Source organism: Equus przewalskii, chromosome 3 (assembly GCF_037783145.1).
Source record: "Equus przewalskii isolate Varuska chromosome 3, EquPr2, whole genome shotgun sequence".
Classification (NCBI taxonomy): Eukaryota; Metazoa; Chordata; class Mammalia; order Perissodactyla; family Equidae; genus Equus; species Equus przewalskii.
Genome location: NC_091833.1, coordinates 35,618,532 through 35,636,976, shown reverse-complemented (window position 1 = coordinate 35,636,976; position 18,445 = coordinate 35,618,532). Strand labels below are relative to the sequence as shown.

The 18,445-nt window shown below is 50.1% G+C and overlaps 1 protein-coding gene across 24 annotated transcripts in view; it reads left to right on the top strand.

The window, feature by feature from the left end:
- The window catches only part of ANKRD11 (ankyrin repeat domain containing 11), a 213,727-nt gene that overhangs the window by 156,739 nt on the left and 38,543 nt on the right, over positions 1–18,445 (top strand). For 17 of the 24 annotated variants that reach the window (XM_070614020.1, XM_070614010.1, XM_070613999.1 and 14 more), the window contains one exon: positions 12,564–12,708. In XM_070614020.1, the coding sequence (XP_070470121.1) occupies positions 12,622–12,708 (87 nt within the window). In that variant the 5' untranslated portion in view covers positions 12,564–12,621. Of the gene's footprint in view, positions 1–12,560; positions 12,709–18,445 lie in introns of all 24 variants that reach the window. The other 7 variants (XM_070614000.1, XM_070614019.1, XM_070614012.1 and 4 more) reach the window with 1 other exon arrangement.

The window sequence follows — 18,445 nt, the reverse complement described above, 5'->3', positions numbered from 1 at the left end:
TGTGAGTGTCATTGGGCGACTGAAGCATGCCTTACAGTTGTGTTCACAGCAATGCATCAGCCAAGGCCGTGTCCTGCCACCAGCCTCTGTATGTCTGCTCACCACCCTGTGGAAGCACAGGCCTGGAGGAGACTCAGAAGTGCTCTTGGGTGAAATGATCAAATACACATGAGGGTAGCGGGCCTGAGTGAAGACTTGCTGCTGCTCTGCAAGCCCCAGCTAAGGTGTAGGGGAGGGGCACCTCACCCCTGAGCCTATGTGTGCGAGGGGTTTCACAGACAGGGCTGCACGCCGAGGTAATGTCACCTGCTGTTCTGCTTCTGGGTATTGAGGTGGCACAGAGGCTTTCAGAGGTGTGGTGTGGCAGGTAGGGTAGTGGGTGGCCAGTATGCTGTGTATCAGGCGTAGGACCTCAGTGGAACAGCCAGTCTCATCTGAAGCTCCAGGGTAGCAGAGACCCCTAAATGCAAAGCCCTCATGTGTCAACAGTGGTGCAGGAAATGGCACCCACCTTATGTGTGCTTAAGGATGGGTTGCTCGTTACATACATCTGTGTGACCACCGAAAGGAAGACAATTGTCCATCCCCCCATCACTTCCATTCTGACTTCTGGTACCATAGGAACCTTAATCACACAGTGTGCTGTCACGGTACCACCACAGTCTGTCTGTTCTCTTGATGGGGGATATTTGGGCTGTTTGCAGGTTTTTCACAAGTCGGTGTGATTGTGAAAGATGGCCTGTGCACACATGTCAGTTGGGGCGTGTCTAGAATGGCATCCAGGCCACGTCCACCTGCAGTGGAACATGGGCAGGGCCTGTGCCAACACTCCTTTCTCCCAGGTCAGGTCCTGGCCCATAAGCCCTGGCTGCTTCTCCCAGGGACCTCACAGCCTGCTGAGTGCTCAGCCGCTGGCCTGGGTGGCGCATCTTTTCATGAGTTTGCATCAGTGTGGCTCTTGGCCAGCCTGCAGTTGGAAGTGGCAGGACCTCACCCTTTGTTAGGAGTAAAGCAACAACGAGAGGAGATGGCTCCTTCAGAGGAGGAGGAGGCGCACAGCAGTAGAACTGAACTCCAGATAACAGAGTGTCTTCAAGAGAAGCGTTGAGAACATCCCACTGAGTGCCCTAGATGAATGCCACCTTCAGAGGTTTCCAGCATTAGTAACATGCTTCCTAGGGTCTCCATCTTCAGACCCACCCTCCCTAGCCTTCAGAGAAGAGTAGTTAAGGATCATTGATTGAGCTCTGGGCGAGGTGTCAGATGTTATCCTAAGCTCGTAATATGAGAATGGTTCATTTCCATATTTTATAGTTTGAGAAACCTAGATATATCTGACCACAAACCTTGGGTTAACCAGTTAGGCCATTGTTTCTGAAATGTCCTGACAGCTTCCCATGGTGAGAAAGGCAGTCTCCATCTCTCCCCTCAACACACACTCCACACACCCTGGAGCATGTTCACAAAATCATCTTTCTTAGCGAGACAGTGCATGAGATCATTTCTCTTGTGTTATTTTGCTTTTTAAAATGGCTGTTCATCATGCTAAAGCATGCCGGCTCTGATTGACTCTGATTTTGGAAACGCCCTGGCAGGTGATCCGCTCTGCGCGCCCCAGTTCCCATAGCCAGCTCTCCTCTCTGCTGTGGTGCAGTGTCTTGTGTCTGTGCTCTGACTGATCGTGTGTGGTGAATTGTTGTTCTAGTGTTTATTCTGCGTGCCGATCCTCCTCCATCTGACTGTCTCTTCACCTTCTACACTCGGTCTTTCAAGGAGCAGACGGTTATAGTTTTGTTGAGATAGTTTATCAGGTCTTTCTTTTGTCAATTGTACTTTTGGTGTCACATCTGAGAATTCCTTGCCTAGCTCTAGGTCTTGAAGATTTTCTCCTACATTTTTTTCTAAAATTTTTATAGGTTTTTTTGTTTTTTAGATTTATATGTAAGTATTTCATTTTTATTTGGAGCAATGGTAAATCGTATTGTGTTTGTATTTCTGTTTCCACATGTTCGTTGCTAGTTTGTAGAAAAAGAGTGGATTTTTGTGTGTTGATCTGGTATTCATTATCTCTAGGAGTTTTTGGTAGATGCCTTGCAGTTTTCTAGATAGTCACGTTATCATCACATACAAAGTTTTATTTTGTTTCTTCCTTTCCAATCTGTATGTCTTTTTATTTCCTTTTCTTGCCTTATTGTCCTGACTAGAACTTCCAGTCTGATGTCCAGTGGTGGGAGGGGACATCCTTGCATCCTCGCCTGTTCCGCACGTTAGGGAGAAAGCGTTCAGGTTTTCTCTGATAAGAGTGATGTTAGCTATAGGCTGTTGGAGATGTTCCTTATCACGTTGAGGATACTCCCCTGTACTCCTGTTGTGCTGAGAGTTTTTATCCTGAGTGTTGGATTGTGTTAGATAATTTTTCTGCATCAATTGTTAGGATTATGTGATTTTTCCTTTTCAGCCTGTTGATGTGGTGCATTGCATTGATTGATTTTTGGATATTGAACCAGCCTTGCATATTCTGCTTTTGTTAAAACAAGCATAGCCATCCCCACCTCTCCCAAGCTGCCCTCTGCCCTTGATGATCCCGTGGAGGTTGCTCCATAGGAATCCCCGTTGTTCTGCTCCATGGTGTAGAAATACTGCATGCCCCGAGTAGCACCTAGTGGGTGGACCTTGTGTCCCAGGGCTTCTCCAGGTAGCCCTGCTGTGAATCATCCTGTGCCCACCTTCTCCTGTCCGTGTCTGTGCGTCTTGGGGCAGATCTGGCAGTGGGACATCTGGGTTGCAAGGTGATGGAAACATGAATGCTGTAGGGTCCTCCACAATCCCTTCTTTGAGGGCATAAGGCACAGGGGCACCTGGATCCTCTTTCTGATCTTTTTCTGCACTTAGGCTTGTGGAGCAGCCTGAGAGGAGAGTTCAGACTCACCCCTCCTGCACACCACTGTTATTTTTACTTGTTTGTTGTTTGCCTTTGAAGCATGTGCCAACCTTTCTCTTCTCTTTTGCCACGTCTGGTCTGTATCTTCACTCTTTCTGTGTAAGACCGTGTTTCTCCTGCTCTGCTTTCTCAACCCCTCTTCCCTCCCACCTTCTGAGAGCTGTGTTTACCTCCAGTTTATCAAGGTTTTTGGTTTGCATTCTGTTCTGCCGTTACAAGTTGCTTGTTCTATGCTTTGCACATCCTTTGGGTTCACTCCAAATGTTGAGGAGCCTTGAGCTGCTCTCCCAGGATGTCTGCATAGCTGTGGTTCTCAACAGGGCCACATAGAGTGATGGGGCCACTGTCCCTTCCTAGGGGTCGGGGCCACTTGAAGAGAGGCTGGTCTTGCAACAGGGTCAGATAATCAACCTTCTGCTTCCTAAAGTGCTGCCAGAGTGGAGTGTGTGCCATGTTGTGAACGTATCTAGCTTTTAAAATTTTATTTATTGTGAAATGTCACATAACCCCCAAAGTCCGCAAAGTAAAATGTACAGTTCACTTATCACAGAGAACACAGGTGTATAACCTTTACTGAGAAACCCCCTCTGGTCAGCCTCTCAGTCAGGATCTCCAATCCCCAACCCACCCCCAGGTCCCCAGACTTCCCTGACAATCCTTCTTTACTTTCAGGTGGTCTCCTCACATGGGCATGCATCCCTGAGCACTGTCATTCAGTGCTTTCAGAAATCCATGTCAATATGTAATGTGTATTGTTCTCGACATTGTTTATGAGACTGTCTTCACTGCGGTGCATACCCATGTCAGTGTCATAGCATCGTGCCACCACTTGGGCTGCTCATACACATTGCTGGGGGCACATTCTTGGACATGTGTCCTGGGGCCTTTGTGCTTGCCCTTCTTTTGGGTGCCTGCCTAGCATGAAACTGTTGGGTTATGGGACATACTGATGTTCACTTTGAGGAGACAGTGCCAGGCTCCTGCCTCAGTTCCGTGTCCTTTGCTCTCAGTCTTCACTGATGCTTGGTATCTTCTTTTAATTTTTGTTTGCATTTCCTTAATTCTTAAAGAAGTTGCTAACTTTTTAATCTACTTACTGGACTTTTGAATTCCCTCTTTTGTGAATGCCTGAGTCTCACATCCACTTTTGTATTGGATGGTTTGTCATTTTCTTACCAATTTGTTGGAGGTCTATATATTCTGGATAAGAGCTTTTGTCAGTTATATGTGTAGGAAATATTCTCTTCTCCTTTATGGGAAGGTGACCTTTAAAAATGTGTTACTTTTAAAGTGTCAGAATTTTCAGACTTTTCCTTTATGGCAGTGTTGCTGATTTAAAAGGTCTTTCTTTACCTTGAAATTGTGAAGATGCTCTTCTGCTGTTGTCTGGTAGCTTAATGGCTGTGCCTTTTACATTTATATCTGCAGTCCGTCTGGAATTGATATCTGTGTGTAGTGTAAGATGGGAATCATGTCGCGTTTTGCCGTGTGGATGTCCAGTTGTCCCATCATCACTGATGGACCAGAACCATCTTTCACTCCTGTCCTCTGGTGCCCCCTTGGTGCTAAGTCAGTGTCCACTGCAGGCACCGGGTTGTTTCTGACTCTGCTCTGTTGTTGGTGCTGTGTCAGCATCATGTTTTAACACTGTTGCTTCAGCTTTTTGACTTTGACTTGAACTTTTGTTTTTTTTACTAATATGTATTTATGTGATTTGAGGTTCTTTCCTTTCAATTTTAAGTTTATTTGCATGAGTTCTTTCTTTTTGTAAAAAAGTTCTTTTCCCCTTTTTTTCTTAAGCCAGTTTGGGCTTCCGCTCAGTGGTCATTTTACAGTTTCATGGGACTACTCCCCTGCTCTGGGTCCGTCATCTCCTCATAGCAAGTCTTTCCACAAGGTTGACTCTGCTCTGTGCTTCCCAGAGGTTCTCCGACTTTTTGGGCTGGGATCCCATGTCGCGCTTGAGGGTTAGTGAGGACCCCACAGAGCTTCTCATATGTGGCTTATAGCTATCAAATTATTGTATGGAAATATTGTCTTTAAAAGTGTAACTGAGATGATTTTTTAATACTTAATTCATTAAAAAAATAATAAAGTATTACATATAAATTTTTACTGAAAAGTAACTATTTTACAAAAGAAATCAATGATGAAAATTTAGCAGAAAGAGTAGCATTGTTTTATATACATATGCAAATCTCCTTAATATCTGGCTTAAATGAAAGACAGCTGGATGCTCCTCCTTCCGTCTGCACTCCTTCTGTTGCATCTGCTGTTTTGTTTAAAGTGTATGAAGAAGACCCAGCCTCACGCAGACATGTGATAGGAAAAGGGAGGCGTGTGGGAGCCTTCTCACATGAGCGTGGGTTCATCTCTGACATGCGTGCAGCGTGGAGTCTGCAGACCCTGTTGTTTCAGTGCTGGGCTGCAGTCCCTGTGGTGTGTTCTGCGTGTGAATAGGTCTTTCCCCTGTGTTTGTATTATCCCACGTTGGTCATTTGGAAGATAATGGTTCACCAAGTTATGCAGATCTTCCAAATCTTGACATATTTCATTACACCTTATTTAAAAAATAACCTTTGGGGCCAGACCGGTGGCGTAGTGCTTAAGTCCGTACTCTCTGCCTCTGTAACCCAGGGTTCTCAGGTTCAGATCCCGGGTGCAGACCTATACACTACTCATCAAGTCACGCTTTGGTGGCATCTCATATACAAAAAATAGAGGAAGATTGGCACAGATGTTAGCTCAGGGCCAATCTTCCTCACCAAAAAAAAGAAATAAATAACCTTTTTCTGTCGCCACCAATCTCATTAAAATGTCTTTAAGTATTGGGATGTTGTCAGGCTCATGGAGGTGGATACAAGTTTCCAAAATTTAGATTTCATCTGAAAGCCCAAATTTTATTATTAGCCACAACTACTTTTAATTTTCCTTGAAGTGATAGGCCTAGTTTGTTCATTTTTTGAGAAAATAACTGCCAGATACCCAGTCTGTAACAATACTAGTTTGTCTGAAAGAGTCTTGCAAGTAAAACTTGTGTTCAGGGAACGCATAGCCAGTTGAGCTAGCAGCTCACACACTTGCAGAAGCTCCTCTTAAGATCAGCAGCAGAAGTGTTTCACGCAGGCTTCCATCTTGTCACAGAATATTGGAAGGACAAGATTCAAGGTTTGCAATTTAATAAAATTTATAATGTTTGCTGCTTTATCAAGGGCAGTCATAGGTGATGCTGGCTATTTTACTGTGATTGTGTGACAGTGAGGAGCATGGGGACACAAGGACGTTGCCTTCTGCTAGAGTGAGGCAGTGTCAGCACCATGGGAAAGGCAGGTAGCCTGTTAGTGTTACGCCCCTGGAAGGGGTCTGGGCATCCTCGGGGCCCGCGGGCAGCACTGAGAAGCACCCACTAGAGGAGGCCGCGGGCTCTGCACTCTGCTGCTTCTGTGCAGTGAAGGCCTAGAGCAGGACAGCAGTTGGGTGTGGCTGTGGTCCAGTGAGACTCTGTTTATGGACCAGGGAGTCTAGTTCCATGCAGTTTTCACCTGTCTTGATTTTCTTTGTCCCACAAAGATTTAAAATATATCCCCCATTCTTGGCTCTCAGTTCCTGCACAAGCGGGAAGAAGGATGGCTTTGGCCTGGGGCTGCAGTTTGCTGAGTATGACCTCCTGCCTTCTCCTTGGGGAGGGGACTTCACTTTCTGCATGCTCAAAAATGTCTTTATTTGCCCTTCCTCTGGTTGACAGCCTGCCTGACTTTTGTGTTTCAGCCGGGAAATAATGTTCTTAGGACCTTTGCTCCATTGTCACCTGATGCTCGCAGAGTCAATGAGAACTCTGATGTGACCTGTCTCCCCTCCTGGACAAGGACCTGGCATTGCCCCGCCCTCTTGTCTGCGTAGGGGGTGTTTGTGCAGGGCGGTGAGGTTAGGGCTCAGTTCATTCCTGCTGTCTGCCCTTAGTCAGAGTCTTTCTGTTTAAAGAGTCGTGTCTCGGCTGTTTTCTTTGATTATTTCTTTGGTAATGTCTTTGCCTTTGTATAATTCTGGGCTTTTGGAATTGGTTCTCCAGAACTTAGATTTTCTCTTATTTTAAAATTTCTGAATCTTTTATTCTCTCTCCTTGCATTTTTCTAGACTTCACTAAAACAAAATTTCTTCTCATTCTTTTTTTCCTTTCTGTAGCATCCTGCTTTGGTTCTTGGCCTGTTGCCTCCTGATGGCTCTCCAGTGGGCTAGTTAGGTGGGTTCTTGACTCTTTTCTCTGCACTCCCTCCTGGTGTGCGTGCTAGTTCATGCTGGTCTTCATCTTGGGCCACTTCTCCTCTTCCTGTGGTTACAGCTCAGCTGAACAAGGCGCCCTGGGGGCTGGTGGGCATTCCTTGACCGCTGGTGTGTGTGATCTGCACAGGGTCGCTGGAGCGTTTGACCCTGTGTCCAGCTCCACTGTGCCTTCCCTCTCAGAGCTGCTCCAGCCTGGCCGGGTCAAGCCCTCCCTGTGGACGTGGGGCTCACGGCACCTGTGGGAACATTTGTTGGCTGTGGCTTTTTCCATGGGAGTTCCAGCTGTGATCTACATGAGGCCAGTAAAAATGCCTTCAGAGTCCCCATAGTTTCTTGCTGTTAGCTTGTAACTTGAAAAGGCAGAATCAGGCTAATAACATTCCTAGGGTTTTTATTGGACTGTGGGCATTGCAGTGTCACCTCTCCTACATCAGGTTTAGTCTTGGAGGGAGCCTCTGTCCTATGTGCTGTGTCTCCTGCCCTTGTAGAGGGGCTTGCAGTGTGATGTGTGTAGAGAAGGGAGGACAAAGGCCCTGCATCTGCTCCATGGGGTGCAGGTCGGGGCTGGATACGACAGCGATGCTCACACATGAATGCTGCTCCAGGCACCTTTGGGAGGGAACACACTTCATCGTCCTTGTCCAGGGTCCTCTTGTCACGTCTGTCTTGCCAGCCCCTTTGAACAGATTGTCTCTCCAAGCCCACAGATGCAGCGTCCCAGGGCAGGTAGGAACAGCACCCTGCTGGCAGATGCCACATGGAACTTCCATGGGCTGTGTGCCATTCACAGTGTGGAAAGGTGCAGGGCCGGATGGCCTCCCCCAGCCCTGCGCAACCATGGGTCCGGGGCCTGGCCGCAGACAGCTGTTGGTTCCCCTTCAGGCTAAGTGGTGTTCTGTTTGGGCTCTGACATGTGGCTGCCAGTTGGCAGATTGCTTGAGCCAGCATGTAGGCATTATGCCTTTCATTCCTGGGAGTGTGTGGCATCCCTTAGAGAACTCGCCCCGTTCCAGTTCTCTCAAATGCTTTCCCAAATGGCCTCTGTGCCCCTGACAGCCTGGGAAGCTGACAGCTGCCATCAGTTTGGGGGTGCAGGAACGGGGCCTGCATCCAACAGCCTGTCCCCATGCAGGCGCTGGTCAGTGACTGAGGGAAGCCTCAGACTGGCCATGCTGTCTTCGGTCACCTTCACCTGCTCTGCAGATGTCTCCCGGGGTGCTGCTGTCTTGGTGCTCAGCGTCAAGTCTGCGTGCATCCCAGTGCACTGTGGAGTGTTTCGTTCTGACGTGGACTAGAGCGTCCTGAGTTTAAAATGGACTTCTGATACTGGAAGCAAGGGGATTCAGGCTGCACTTACAGTGGGTCTGAGCAGGGACAACCAGAAGACAGCCTTCTGGGGGAGGCTTGATGGTCACCTGTTGGGTTGTGGTCACCAGTGAGCTGTGGAGCACATTGATCAGAAAGCCCTGGAGCCCAAGTTGAGACAGCCTCAGAACTTTCTAGAAGGAAGGACCCCCACCCACGAAGACTGTCTTCACTGTGACTGCTCTGTTGGGTGGTCCCAGCCTCTTCATGAGTTTAACAGTGAATGCCCAGCATTAAGCAGGGAAGCCTGGGGCGTCACGGCAGCCCCCCAGTGTAAAGGATCCACAGAAGAGCAGTACTGCAGAGCCTGGCTTCCAGTGTGTGGCATCAGCCCTGCCTCAGAAGAAGTCGTGGGCGCTGATGAGATTTGCTGCTGGTTCTGCTTCATCTGTATCATTCCCTTTGCTGGTGCAGCCAAGCAAGGGGCTGACCAGATGGAGGGGCACAGGGTGGTGTGGAGCCCAAGGGACCAGGCAGCCTCTGGGAGGGTCAGGATGACCAAATAGATGGAAGAGGATGAGAGTGCATCTGAGCCTCTGTTCTCTGGTTTGTCATTGAGACAATAACAGTCAGGGTGGACCAAGGTCCCATTGGCCATGCACCTCATCAGACGGGTCCTGTGAGGCACGGGGTGGGTTGGCCCAGTACGTCCAGCTATCCTTCTAGAAACTCAGCTGGAGTGCATCACCAGCAAATGTGAGCTCTATCCTTTTGATGCTGAAAGCCCTTGTGAACCCCTGTTTCAGTGACTGAGTTGAACGAGATGAATGTAGTGTTCTAGGATGTACCAGGTCCTGAGAAATTAGTATCGTGGTTATCTTCATATTCCTGATTAGTTCTGTACATTGAGGTTTTTGTAACCAAGGACCGTGTCCAAACATGATGTGGGAGTGAGGTGGCCTAGGTGGTCTCGGCTGTCATCGTGAAGGTGGCTCAAGAAGCATGTCTTATGGAAAAGAAAACCAAATACCCGAGGTGACACTCCTAACCTGTCAGCGGTGTCCCCAGTCCTTTGGGGAGGGGTGGAGTGATGTCTTGAGGACAGTGGCCTTTTTGGTAGTGAGTGAGGCCCACTGGCAAGCCCAGGAAACAGCACACTTTCCTAGCTGCCAACACATAACGTCTCTCAGGCTGTCCTGGTGAGATGTGGGCCTGCCTTCACTCCATGACAGGCGGCGTGGAATTAGCTTGTTGATTGTTCACGAAATGAAAATACTGGCAAGTGTCTTCTGTAGCAAGGGACTTACTCCCTGAGGTTTCAGTGTTAATGTTAATGCCAGCATTGACAACCACAGAAGGCGCACCGTTGTGTAGTGCTTCTTGATCTGCAAAGTACTTTCAGAAATGGTAGGGGCACTTTTGAGGGCCTCTGTGAGAAGCCTTTAGGTGACAACTTGTGGGCTCGACCTGGACTTTCAAATATCAAATTTCAAATTTTCAAATATCTCTGTCCCCACTCCTGAGCCGTGGCGAGCAGAGCTCAGCCCAGCTGTAACACCCATTTGTAAAGCACCTGCTCCTGGGGCGCTGTGAGTGTTGAAGAGATCCTGGATGAGCAAGCTCAGAACTAACCTCACTGCTTCCTCTTGTGCCCTGGCTTCTGTGGGTGTGTTAAAGAGAGTTAGGCTTTGGAGGCTGGGGGCAGTTTCTCTGGAAACGCACTGCTCCATAGCCATAGTGCTGCCTTTCCCGAGCAGGTCAGAAGAGGAAGCAGGCCTTTCAGTTCCAGGACTCAGAGCTCCACTTTGAGTGGAGACCGCCTGGAGAGCCAGTCAAGGACACTGAGGGAGACCACTTGTTTACAGAGTGAAGTGGCTGTTGGTGTTCCCTCCTGATCCAGATGCTATGAACTGGCTGCGAGATCGGTGCAGGAGTCATGGAGCTGCATTGCAGCCACACCTGGGCTGTTCCCAGTGTTTCCTGCACGGTCTGCACAGACTCATCTGTGTTCACATCTAGGGGCAGGAGAGTTGGATGTTCCGTGATGGGTTCACTTGATTTTTTCCATCATGAGAGCAGACAGTCAACACTTTTTAGACATTTAACTTCTGGATAATCTTTAAATTTCTGCTGAAACATTGCTGATGCCGTGAGTTTCTACAGCTGTCCCTGCGTCAGGCTCTGAGATGCCATTCCTCCAGGCTGAGATGTTCCAGTTTTGTAGTAGAAAATTGGAAGAGAATGTACAATTCATAGTTTCAAGTAGAGACAGAAAGTGTCATTTGTGGCCTCAGCCATTGGAGCATGTGGATGGAAATACCCAGTCCACCTGCATTGTGTACAGGGGAGGAAGTGAATGGAATTGGTCAGCTTTGTCCTGCTCCCCAAAATGAACTTAGATATGTTCTTGGGTCAGTTAAGTACCAAGAGGATACTCTGTGAGATTTTATCAGTTAATATGGAAAAATAAGACTGGACCTCCAGAAGGTGTGGTGAAGGGCACATTGGTCTTGAGCGTGCAGAGAGCAGGTGGAAGGAGGCAGGAGTGCCGCTTACAGAATTGCTCTTCATATGTGATGGAGGCTGTTGAATTCCAGGTCAGTCCGTTACAGACAATACTCATCCAAGATGGCACAGCACACAGGGCGTTACTATGGGAAGGGGAGATGAAGCAGTGCGCGTGTTGTATTTGTATAAAATGTTTTCTAACTCTGATGATGAAAGTAAGGTGTGACGAGGAGGGCACTTTCAGGAAGGTGGAAGTAGATGTACTTTTTCCTGCTTCTCCTGCCAAGTGCACCTCACACCTTGGGCAAGATGCATGGAACAAACGTGGAGGGCTGGAAGATGGAGAGGAGGCTGTCTTCTAGGAGTGTCCACTCAGGCCCTCCCAGAGAGAGGGCACGTTGTGCTCTGCAGGGCCACTGGGGAAGCACCAGGGCAGTCAGGAGGCAGCAGACAGGAGCGAGAGGAGAGCCTTGGCCAGAACCTTTTAGGGAGCTTCTGCAGGAAAGGCAGGGCAGGGGGAGCAGCTTGAGTACCTCTGAGGGCTGGGCTGTAGGGTGGTCTCCACTTGCCTGCAGGCTGGGATGGTTTACCTTTGAGGAAGTGATTGGCTTGTGTCTGAGAGTGAGGTAGAGGGTGGTGGGTGGTTTTCCTGTGAAAGGCATGTCCACTTCGGGAGCCCTTGACTGTCTCTAAAAAAGGACTGGCCCTGGGAGGGGCAGTCTCGACCCAGACAGCAAACTTGTGAAGATATCCAAACATGAAAAAATAAAGTAAGTAAAAAACTGAGTAATGCAGCATATGTCCTGGGATTTCCTGGGAAATGCAGGGGCTGGGGCCTCAGGCCCATGTGCAGGGTCTGGCTCAGTGGGTAGGAATGGGGCACCAGAGCTGTCTGGACCTCCTTTGAGGACTCCCTCAGAGATGTCACATGGCTGCCTTCTAAACATTTTATTCAGGGAAGTTGGGGAATTGGGTGTGCTTGGTGCTTTTTGAAAAGCAGAATGATTCTCGTCCTGACCTTCTGTCTGGGAGTGCAATGTGGATAGGGAATTGCTTTCCCAGGTGGTGAGTTGGTATTGAGACTATGCCTGAGAAGGTGGTGGCCATGATACACCAGACCTGAGGGCCGAGGCACTGCACCTAGGGGTGTGACCTTGCCCATGGGGAAGGGAGGGGTGGGGGCTGCTGCAGAGCATGTGTGGAGCAAGGCTGGAGCCACTGGGAACCAGTGTGCACTCTGAGATCCAAGGTGCTGGCCATCACTTCCCAGAAACATGGCATTACCTCTGCAGGCCGATCCTGTCTGCATCTGTGAAATGCTTGCCCCACCATGTTCTTCCTTGTGGAGTATAGACATTCCTGCTGGGGTTGACCACCTCACTGGTGCATCCTGAGAGGTCCCTTCCTGGGTGGCCCTAGACAGAAAGTTGGTTCCGTTCACTCCGTTCTGTTATGTGAGTTTGAGATTGTCTGAGTTTTGTTTGAGTTCAACAAATCTTAACCCTCTGTGTCCTCTCTTTTGAAGCAGACGGTTGATGATGAAGCAATGGCCGTATAAATGAAGATCAAGTGAGGGGAGAAGAACGATGCCCAAGGGTGGGTGTTCTAAAACACCACAGCAAGAAGAATTTCCTCTCAGCAACGACATGGTGGAGAAACAAACGGGGAAAAAGGTAACATGTCTGACTCTACTCCTCTTCTCCTCCTCTCCTCCTCTCCTCCTCTCTCCCCTCCTCCCCTCTCTGCTCCCCCCTCCCCTCTCCCCTCCTTCTTCTCCTCCCCTCTCCGCTCCCCCCCTCCCCTCTCCCCTCCTCCTCCTATCTCCTCCTCCTCCTCCCCTCTCATTCCCTCCTCCTCTCCACCCCCTCTTCCTGGCCTCCCTTCTCCCTTTCCTCCCCCTCCTCTTCCTCCCCCTATCCCTCCTTTCCTTGCCCCTCCTCCTCTTTTCCCTCCTCCCCCTCCCCCTCCTCTCCTCTTTCCCTCCTCTCCCCCTCCCCCTCCTTCCCTCTTCCCCTCTCCTCCTCCCCTCTCCTCCTCCTTCTCCCGTCTCTTCCTCACTCATCTCTCCTTAGTACAGCGCTGTGTCTAGCCCAGGAGAAAGGCTAGAGTGTAGCATTGCCTGCTCTGGGTGTCCCTCACTCCACTGGAGTCATGTGTCTTCTCAGCCCCATCCTTGTGGTGTCCTCTACAGCCAGCATGGAGAAGGTCCCGTTGGCTGGGGGATGTGGAGAGGAGTGATGTTGCCAGACAGGTCTTGCTTCCTTTAAGGGTGTGTTTATTGTTTGGGGACCAAAGTTAAATTTTAAATAAGAGGTTTATGGACAGAAATTACTGTCTGAGTTCACCTTGGTTTGGCCTCATGTTTCTGTCCCCTAGGACCACAGGATTCCTGTCGTGGTTTCAGTGAGACCGAATTTGACATTTAATCATATTTGAGTTATCTTGACTAGAAACACTGCTGGATAATTTTACTTCCAATTTGGCTTGTTCTCAATGTGAATTGGAAAATGGGACGTAAATCTAAATCACCTTGTCTTATTTGTGTGCTGTTAATGCTGGGCTCGGGGGACGCGCTTCCTGTCCTGCAGTGCCATGGGGTGACACTGGGCTCGGGGGACGCACTTCCTGTCCTGCAGTGCCGTGGGGTGACACTGGGCTCGGGGGACGCACTTCCTGTCCTGCAGTGCCGTGGGGTGACACTGGGCTCGGGGGATGCACTTCCTGTCCTGCAGTGCCGTGGGGTGACACTGGTCTTAGGGGTGCCCAGTCCATGGTGACCATGAACGCGTCAGTTATCTGCCCTGCTAACTCATCTCCACAGCAGGAACAGGAGCGTCTCGTGCAGTTGCTGGTGAGGTGAGATGCCAGTGCTGGATTGCCCAGGCGATGGCACTGCCCTGCCATCACCACCCTTCAGTCTTGCCCCTTTCCCTGCCTCCTTGACTTTGGCTCCAGGCCTCAGTGCTCAGGGGGCACCTGGCCGCTGTCCCTGCTTGCCTGTCCTGCCCTCCCGCCAGGCCCTGTCCCTCCTGGCAGTTGGGTCTGAGTGGAAGCCCCCACCTGCTGTTTGTGCTATCTCTGTTGGTGCTTCCTGCTGCTGCGGCTGCTGTGTGAGTTTGTGCCCCTATGTCTGGTGATGCTGGGTTTGGTAAGCTGTGAGGTTAGTGTGTTTTCCATGTGAGAAAATTAGGGAGCTGAGCCATGTAGTTCATTTAGTTTAGGTTAACTGTGAAGCAGTTCATGAACATAGGTGTGCTTAGGTGCTTGTCAGAATGACCAGGTGGGCCTCAGAGACCCTCATGTCTGGGCAGTTGTGTCAGTGTGTCCTCACCCACTTGCTCCGTCCTCTAGGCCTTGTGCCATGTGCAGGAACAGGTAGGAGCTGCAGTGTGGAACCGTAGGCAGGATGAGCGTGCATGGGAGAGGTGCACGGGTCTGCAAGGCCTGCGAGGGTCTGGGTGTAGCTGGGGTGGGCGTGTGCTGCTGTGCCCATGAGGAGTTGGAGCCAGTGGGGCAGACACGCCCTGGGTGAACTTGGTAATTCCCGCTCTGGTGGTGAAGTGCCGAGAGTATTGGGATGCTTTCGCACTGAATAGGCCAACCACCCCTGGAGTCCTGGACCAAGAACTCGGTCCAGGACCATTGGAGTCCTGGTCCCCAGGTCTGTGCAGAGCTCTGGATGCAGGCCAGGAGAGCCCCTTGTCGCCTCTCTCCTGTGGTGGAGGCCCCATGCAACCCACTCCAGCTACTTTCCTGCCTCTAGACGGGCTCCTTGGGAGCTTCAGACCACTATCCCCATGCTCAGATCTCCACAAGGAGGAATAGGGGCTGAGCCTGCCCTAAGGATTCCCCGCCAAGGCCAGCCCGGCGCAAGGCCCATGGCTCAGCGCCTGCCTCAGCAGTGGCAGCTGCGCAGGCCTTGGGGCGCCCCATCCAGGGGCAGTGGGCAGGCCTCCCACGTGCCTTCTAACACAAGCTCCTTCTAGGCCAGTGTGAGTTGTTTTCTTTTACTTGATGGGAACAGAGACTGGAGTGGCTTGAATGGGCTCTGGTGTGGTCTCTGTGGGCGGCGTGCACACGTCTGCCACAGGAGACTGTGGGTCTGGCTTTGGTATTTTCTCAGTAAGGTAATTTTGTCCTTTTTATTTTTTAATGTACCCAAGATAAAGCCATTCGCTTCATGGAGGCAGACAAACTTTAACACCAGAGACACCACGTAACAGGGAGCCAGGTGCTCAGTGCTGCTGGAGCTTTCTTAGCTTAAATGGCAATTCGAAATAGACCACCTGGGAAGGTGTTCCTCATGGTGGCTGCAACTGCAGAGTGCTACCTCCACCCGAGGATTCGAGGACTTGGATGCAGAGCCCAGAGCTCAGAGCTGGCCGGTTCTGCTGTTGACACGCGTCTGAAGCTGTTTCTGCTCTGTTTCTATCACAAACTCCATTTTTCCAAGATACGGCTCCATGTTGCCAAAAGCAACGTGTTTTTAGATTTTTCCTAGAGATTCATGGTAGAATGATCTGTTTGGTGGAGACAGGGCCACCGCTCTGGCAGGAGCCGTCATGCCACACTTACTTGGCAGTTTTCTGCTGTCCTTTTGGCATGAGGTCTACCTGCGTGGATGCAGCAGGAGCCTGGGGGCTGTGTTGGAGACAGCGGTTCTTCCTCGGGACTTCCCCTCAGTTCCCTGCCTTAGGAAATGCTCTGTCACCACAGCAGGCTACAGAATCCTAGAACATCCGAGCGGGAAGGAGCCTGAGAAGGAACCAGCAAGCCCCTTTGTGGTTGAGGGTGTTCTGTGCAGAGAAGCTGAGGGCTGCCGTGATGTCTGAGGCCACCCAGCAAGAACTGATGCCCTGACCCCCAGTCTGGGGCCCTCCTGTGCCAGTCCTCCTCTCCATCTCACACAGTGTCCTTCTCCTTGTGCTTGGCACACACCACTCAGGGGAGACTGCATAGCAGCTCACAGTCACTCCAGGTTGCTGTGGTGCAGAGTTCACTTTCTTTTTTGCTAGACCAGTGGTTCTCAGAGCATATCCTCAGACCTGTGGCATCATCTGGAACCTTTCAGGAGTGCATATGCTCAGCCCCACCCAGACCTAATGCATCAGAAACTTGGAGGCTGGGTGCCTGCCTTCTGTTCTAACTAGCCCCTTAGGGACGTGGTGAGTGCTCTGGTCTGAGAACTGTGCATGTGCTCTCTACAATGCAAACTGTAGCATCCAGTGGTCCCTGCAGAGCGTTCTTAGAGGAAACCCCAGGGCCAGTCTAGAGAAGTTACAGACTCCTCTGTAAGTGAAGGCCTCTGCTTGAAGGCCAGCAGGCCCACCTCTCCCTGAGGGGTGGGGCCTGTCTTCAGAGGTGGTATTGTCAGTGCTATGAGTGGACATGCTTGGGACCCCATGCCCCTGCCTCCTTTCATCCAAGAAGAATGACTTCAAAAGTCACCTCAGTTTGGAAGCTGGAAGGAGCATGGTGATGTGGCCTTGACTCATAGCTGCTTCATCCTGTGGGGTTTTTTTTTCCTTTTTTTTGAGGAAGATTAGCCCTGAGCTAACTACTGCCAGTCCTCCTCTTTTTGCTGAGGAACCCTGGACCTGAGCTAACATCCGTGCCCATCTTCCTCTACTTTCTATGTGGGGATGGCTTGCCACGCGGTGCTGTGTCCGCACCCGGGATCTGAACCGGCAAACCCTGGGCCGCTGAGAAGTGCGACATGCAAACTTAACCGCTGCGCCACCGGGCCGGCCCCATCATCCTGTGGTTTTACAGGCAGGTCTTGGACGAGTCCGCATGGCCCCAGCTCCATGTGCTCCTCTTGATCCTGGGGAGCCCTAGGAGCACCCGGTTCCTCAAATCCTAAAGAAATCCATGGAAGGAAGAGCAGGCAGTGATGTCCTAATAATCAAATCACAGAAAGGATGACAGTGGCCCCAGTTTCCAAGGATCCCACGCCCCTGAGCGTGTCAACAACTTTCCAGGCTTCAGACAGGCTTTCTAGTGGCAGCGAAGGAGAGTCAGGTTATTTTCCCAGATGGACTACTGCAGTCTCCGTGACCTGGAGAGTAAGTGCTGACTGTTGGGATTTCTGGCTGTCTGTTTTGCAAGGGCAGGGAGGGAATAGAGAAAAACTGCAGAAGAAGCAAGATGTGCCAGGCTTGAATCCCCTTCTGCTCCCAGAGTGGTCCTGGGGTGAAGAGGTGGCCACACATCAGTTACCAGTTTCTGCTCACTTACCCAAAGGGCTTCCCAGCCACTGGTCCAACCTGAGCCAGTGCCTGCCTCCACTGCCCCTCTACCCTTACACTCCACTATCCTTTTCGGTAGCATGTGCCGCCCTCTGACACACCGAGCATTTGCTGCCTTGTTATTTCCTGTCTCCCACCACAAGGTAAGCCTCTGGGAGGAGCCATGTTGTGTGGTTTTTCACAATGTTCCCAGCTTCTGGAACAGTGCTGCATACACTGGGCCCCTCGCTAGGCATTATTGTGTGAATGCTGAGCACCTCGGATGAGCTGACACCCCCAGATGCTCACACCAGATTTCACAAGAAGGAGCAGTCAGGCCTTTGAGACACATGGGCTGGGAAGGGGGAGTGAAGGTCTTTACTCACCGACGACGTGATCATCTAGGGAGAAAAATCCTGAGGCATCTACATAGAAGGTACAAGAGCGAGGCATGAGCTTAGCAAGGTTGCACAGTACAGAGCCAGGGACACAAAAATGTATTTCTAAAAACTAGTCATGAAAAACTGGGTATTAAAATTTAAAAATACTTTTATAGTAGCATCAAAAATGTAGATTTTTTTTTAGGGATAAGTTTGATGAAAGGTGGGCAAGACCTGTTCTCTGGAAGCTTGCAGAATGTTGCTGAGAGACATGAAGGCAGATGGAAACATGTTCATTTGCAGAGAACTTTCCATGTTGTTTAGTGCTTGGCCTCCCCAAGTCGATCTATAGGTTCATTCTGATACCAACCAAAATCTCCATGGGCTTTTTGGTAGAAACTGATAAGCTGACTCTAAAGTTCAAACGGAAATTCAGAGGACCTAAGAATCACCAAAGCCACTTTGAAAAGGAAGAACAAAGTTGCAGGATGTCAGCTACGTGATTTCAGTTCACTACAATAATAAGATAGTACGGTATTAGCATAGGACAGGTGCATTGATGAGTGGAACACGAGAAAGTCCACAAATAGATGCCGTGTGTGTGGTCAGTCGCTTTTCAGTAAGGACGCCTAGGCAGCTCAGTTGGGAAAGGACAATCTTTTCAACAAATGGAGGTGGAACAATTGGATTGACGTACCTATGCTGTTTATAGTGGCTGATAGAATTTCAGTTCCTGTCGGGCTCTTTCCCTGTTGGTCATTTACAGGTAAGAGTTAGTTAATCATGGTGAAGGTTCCAGGTGA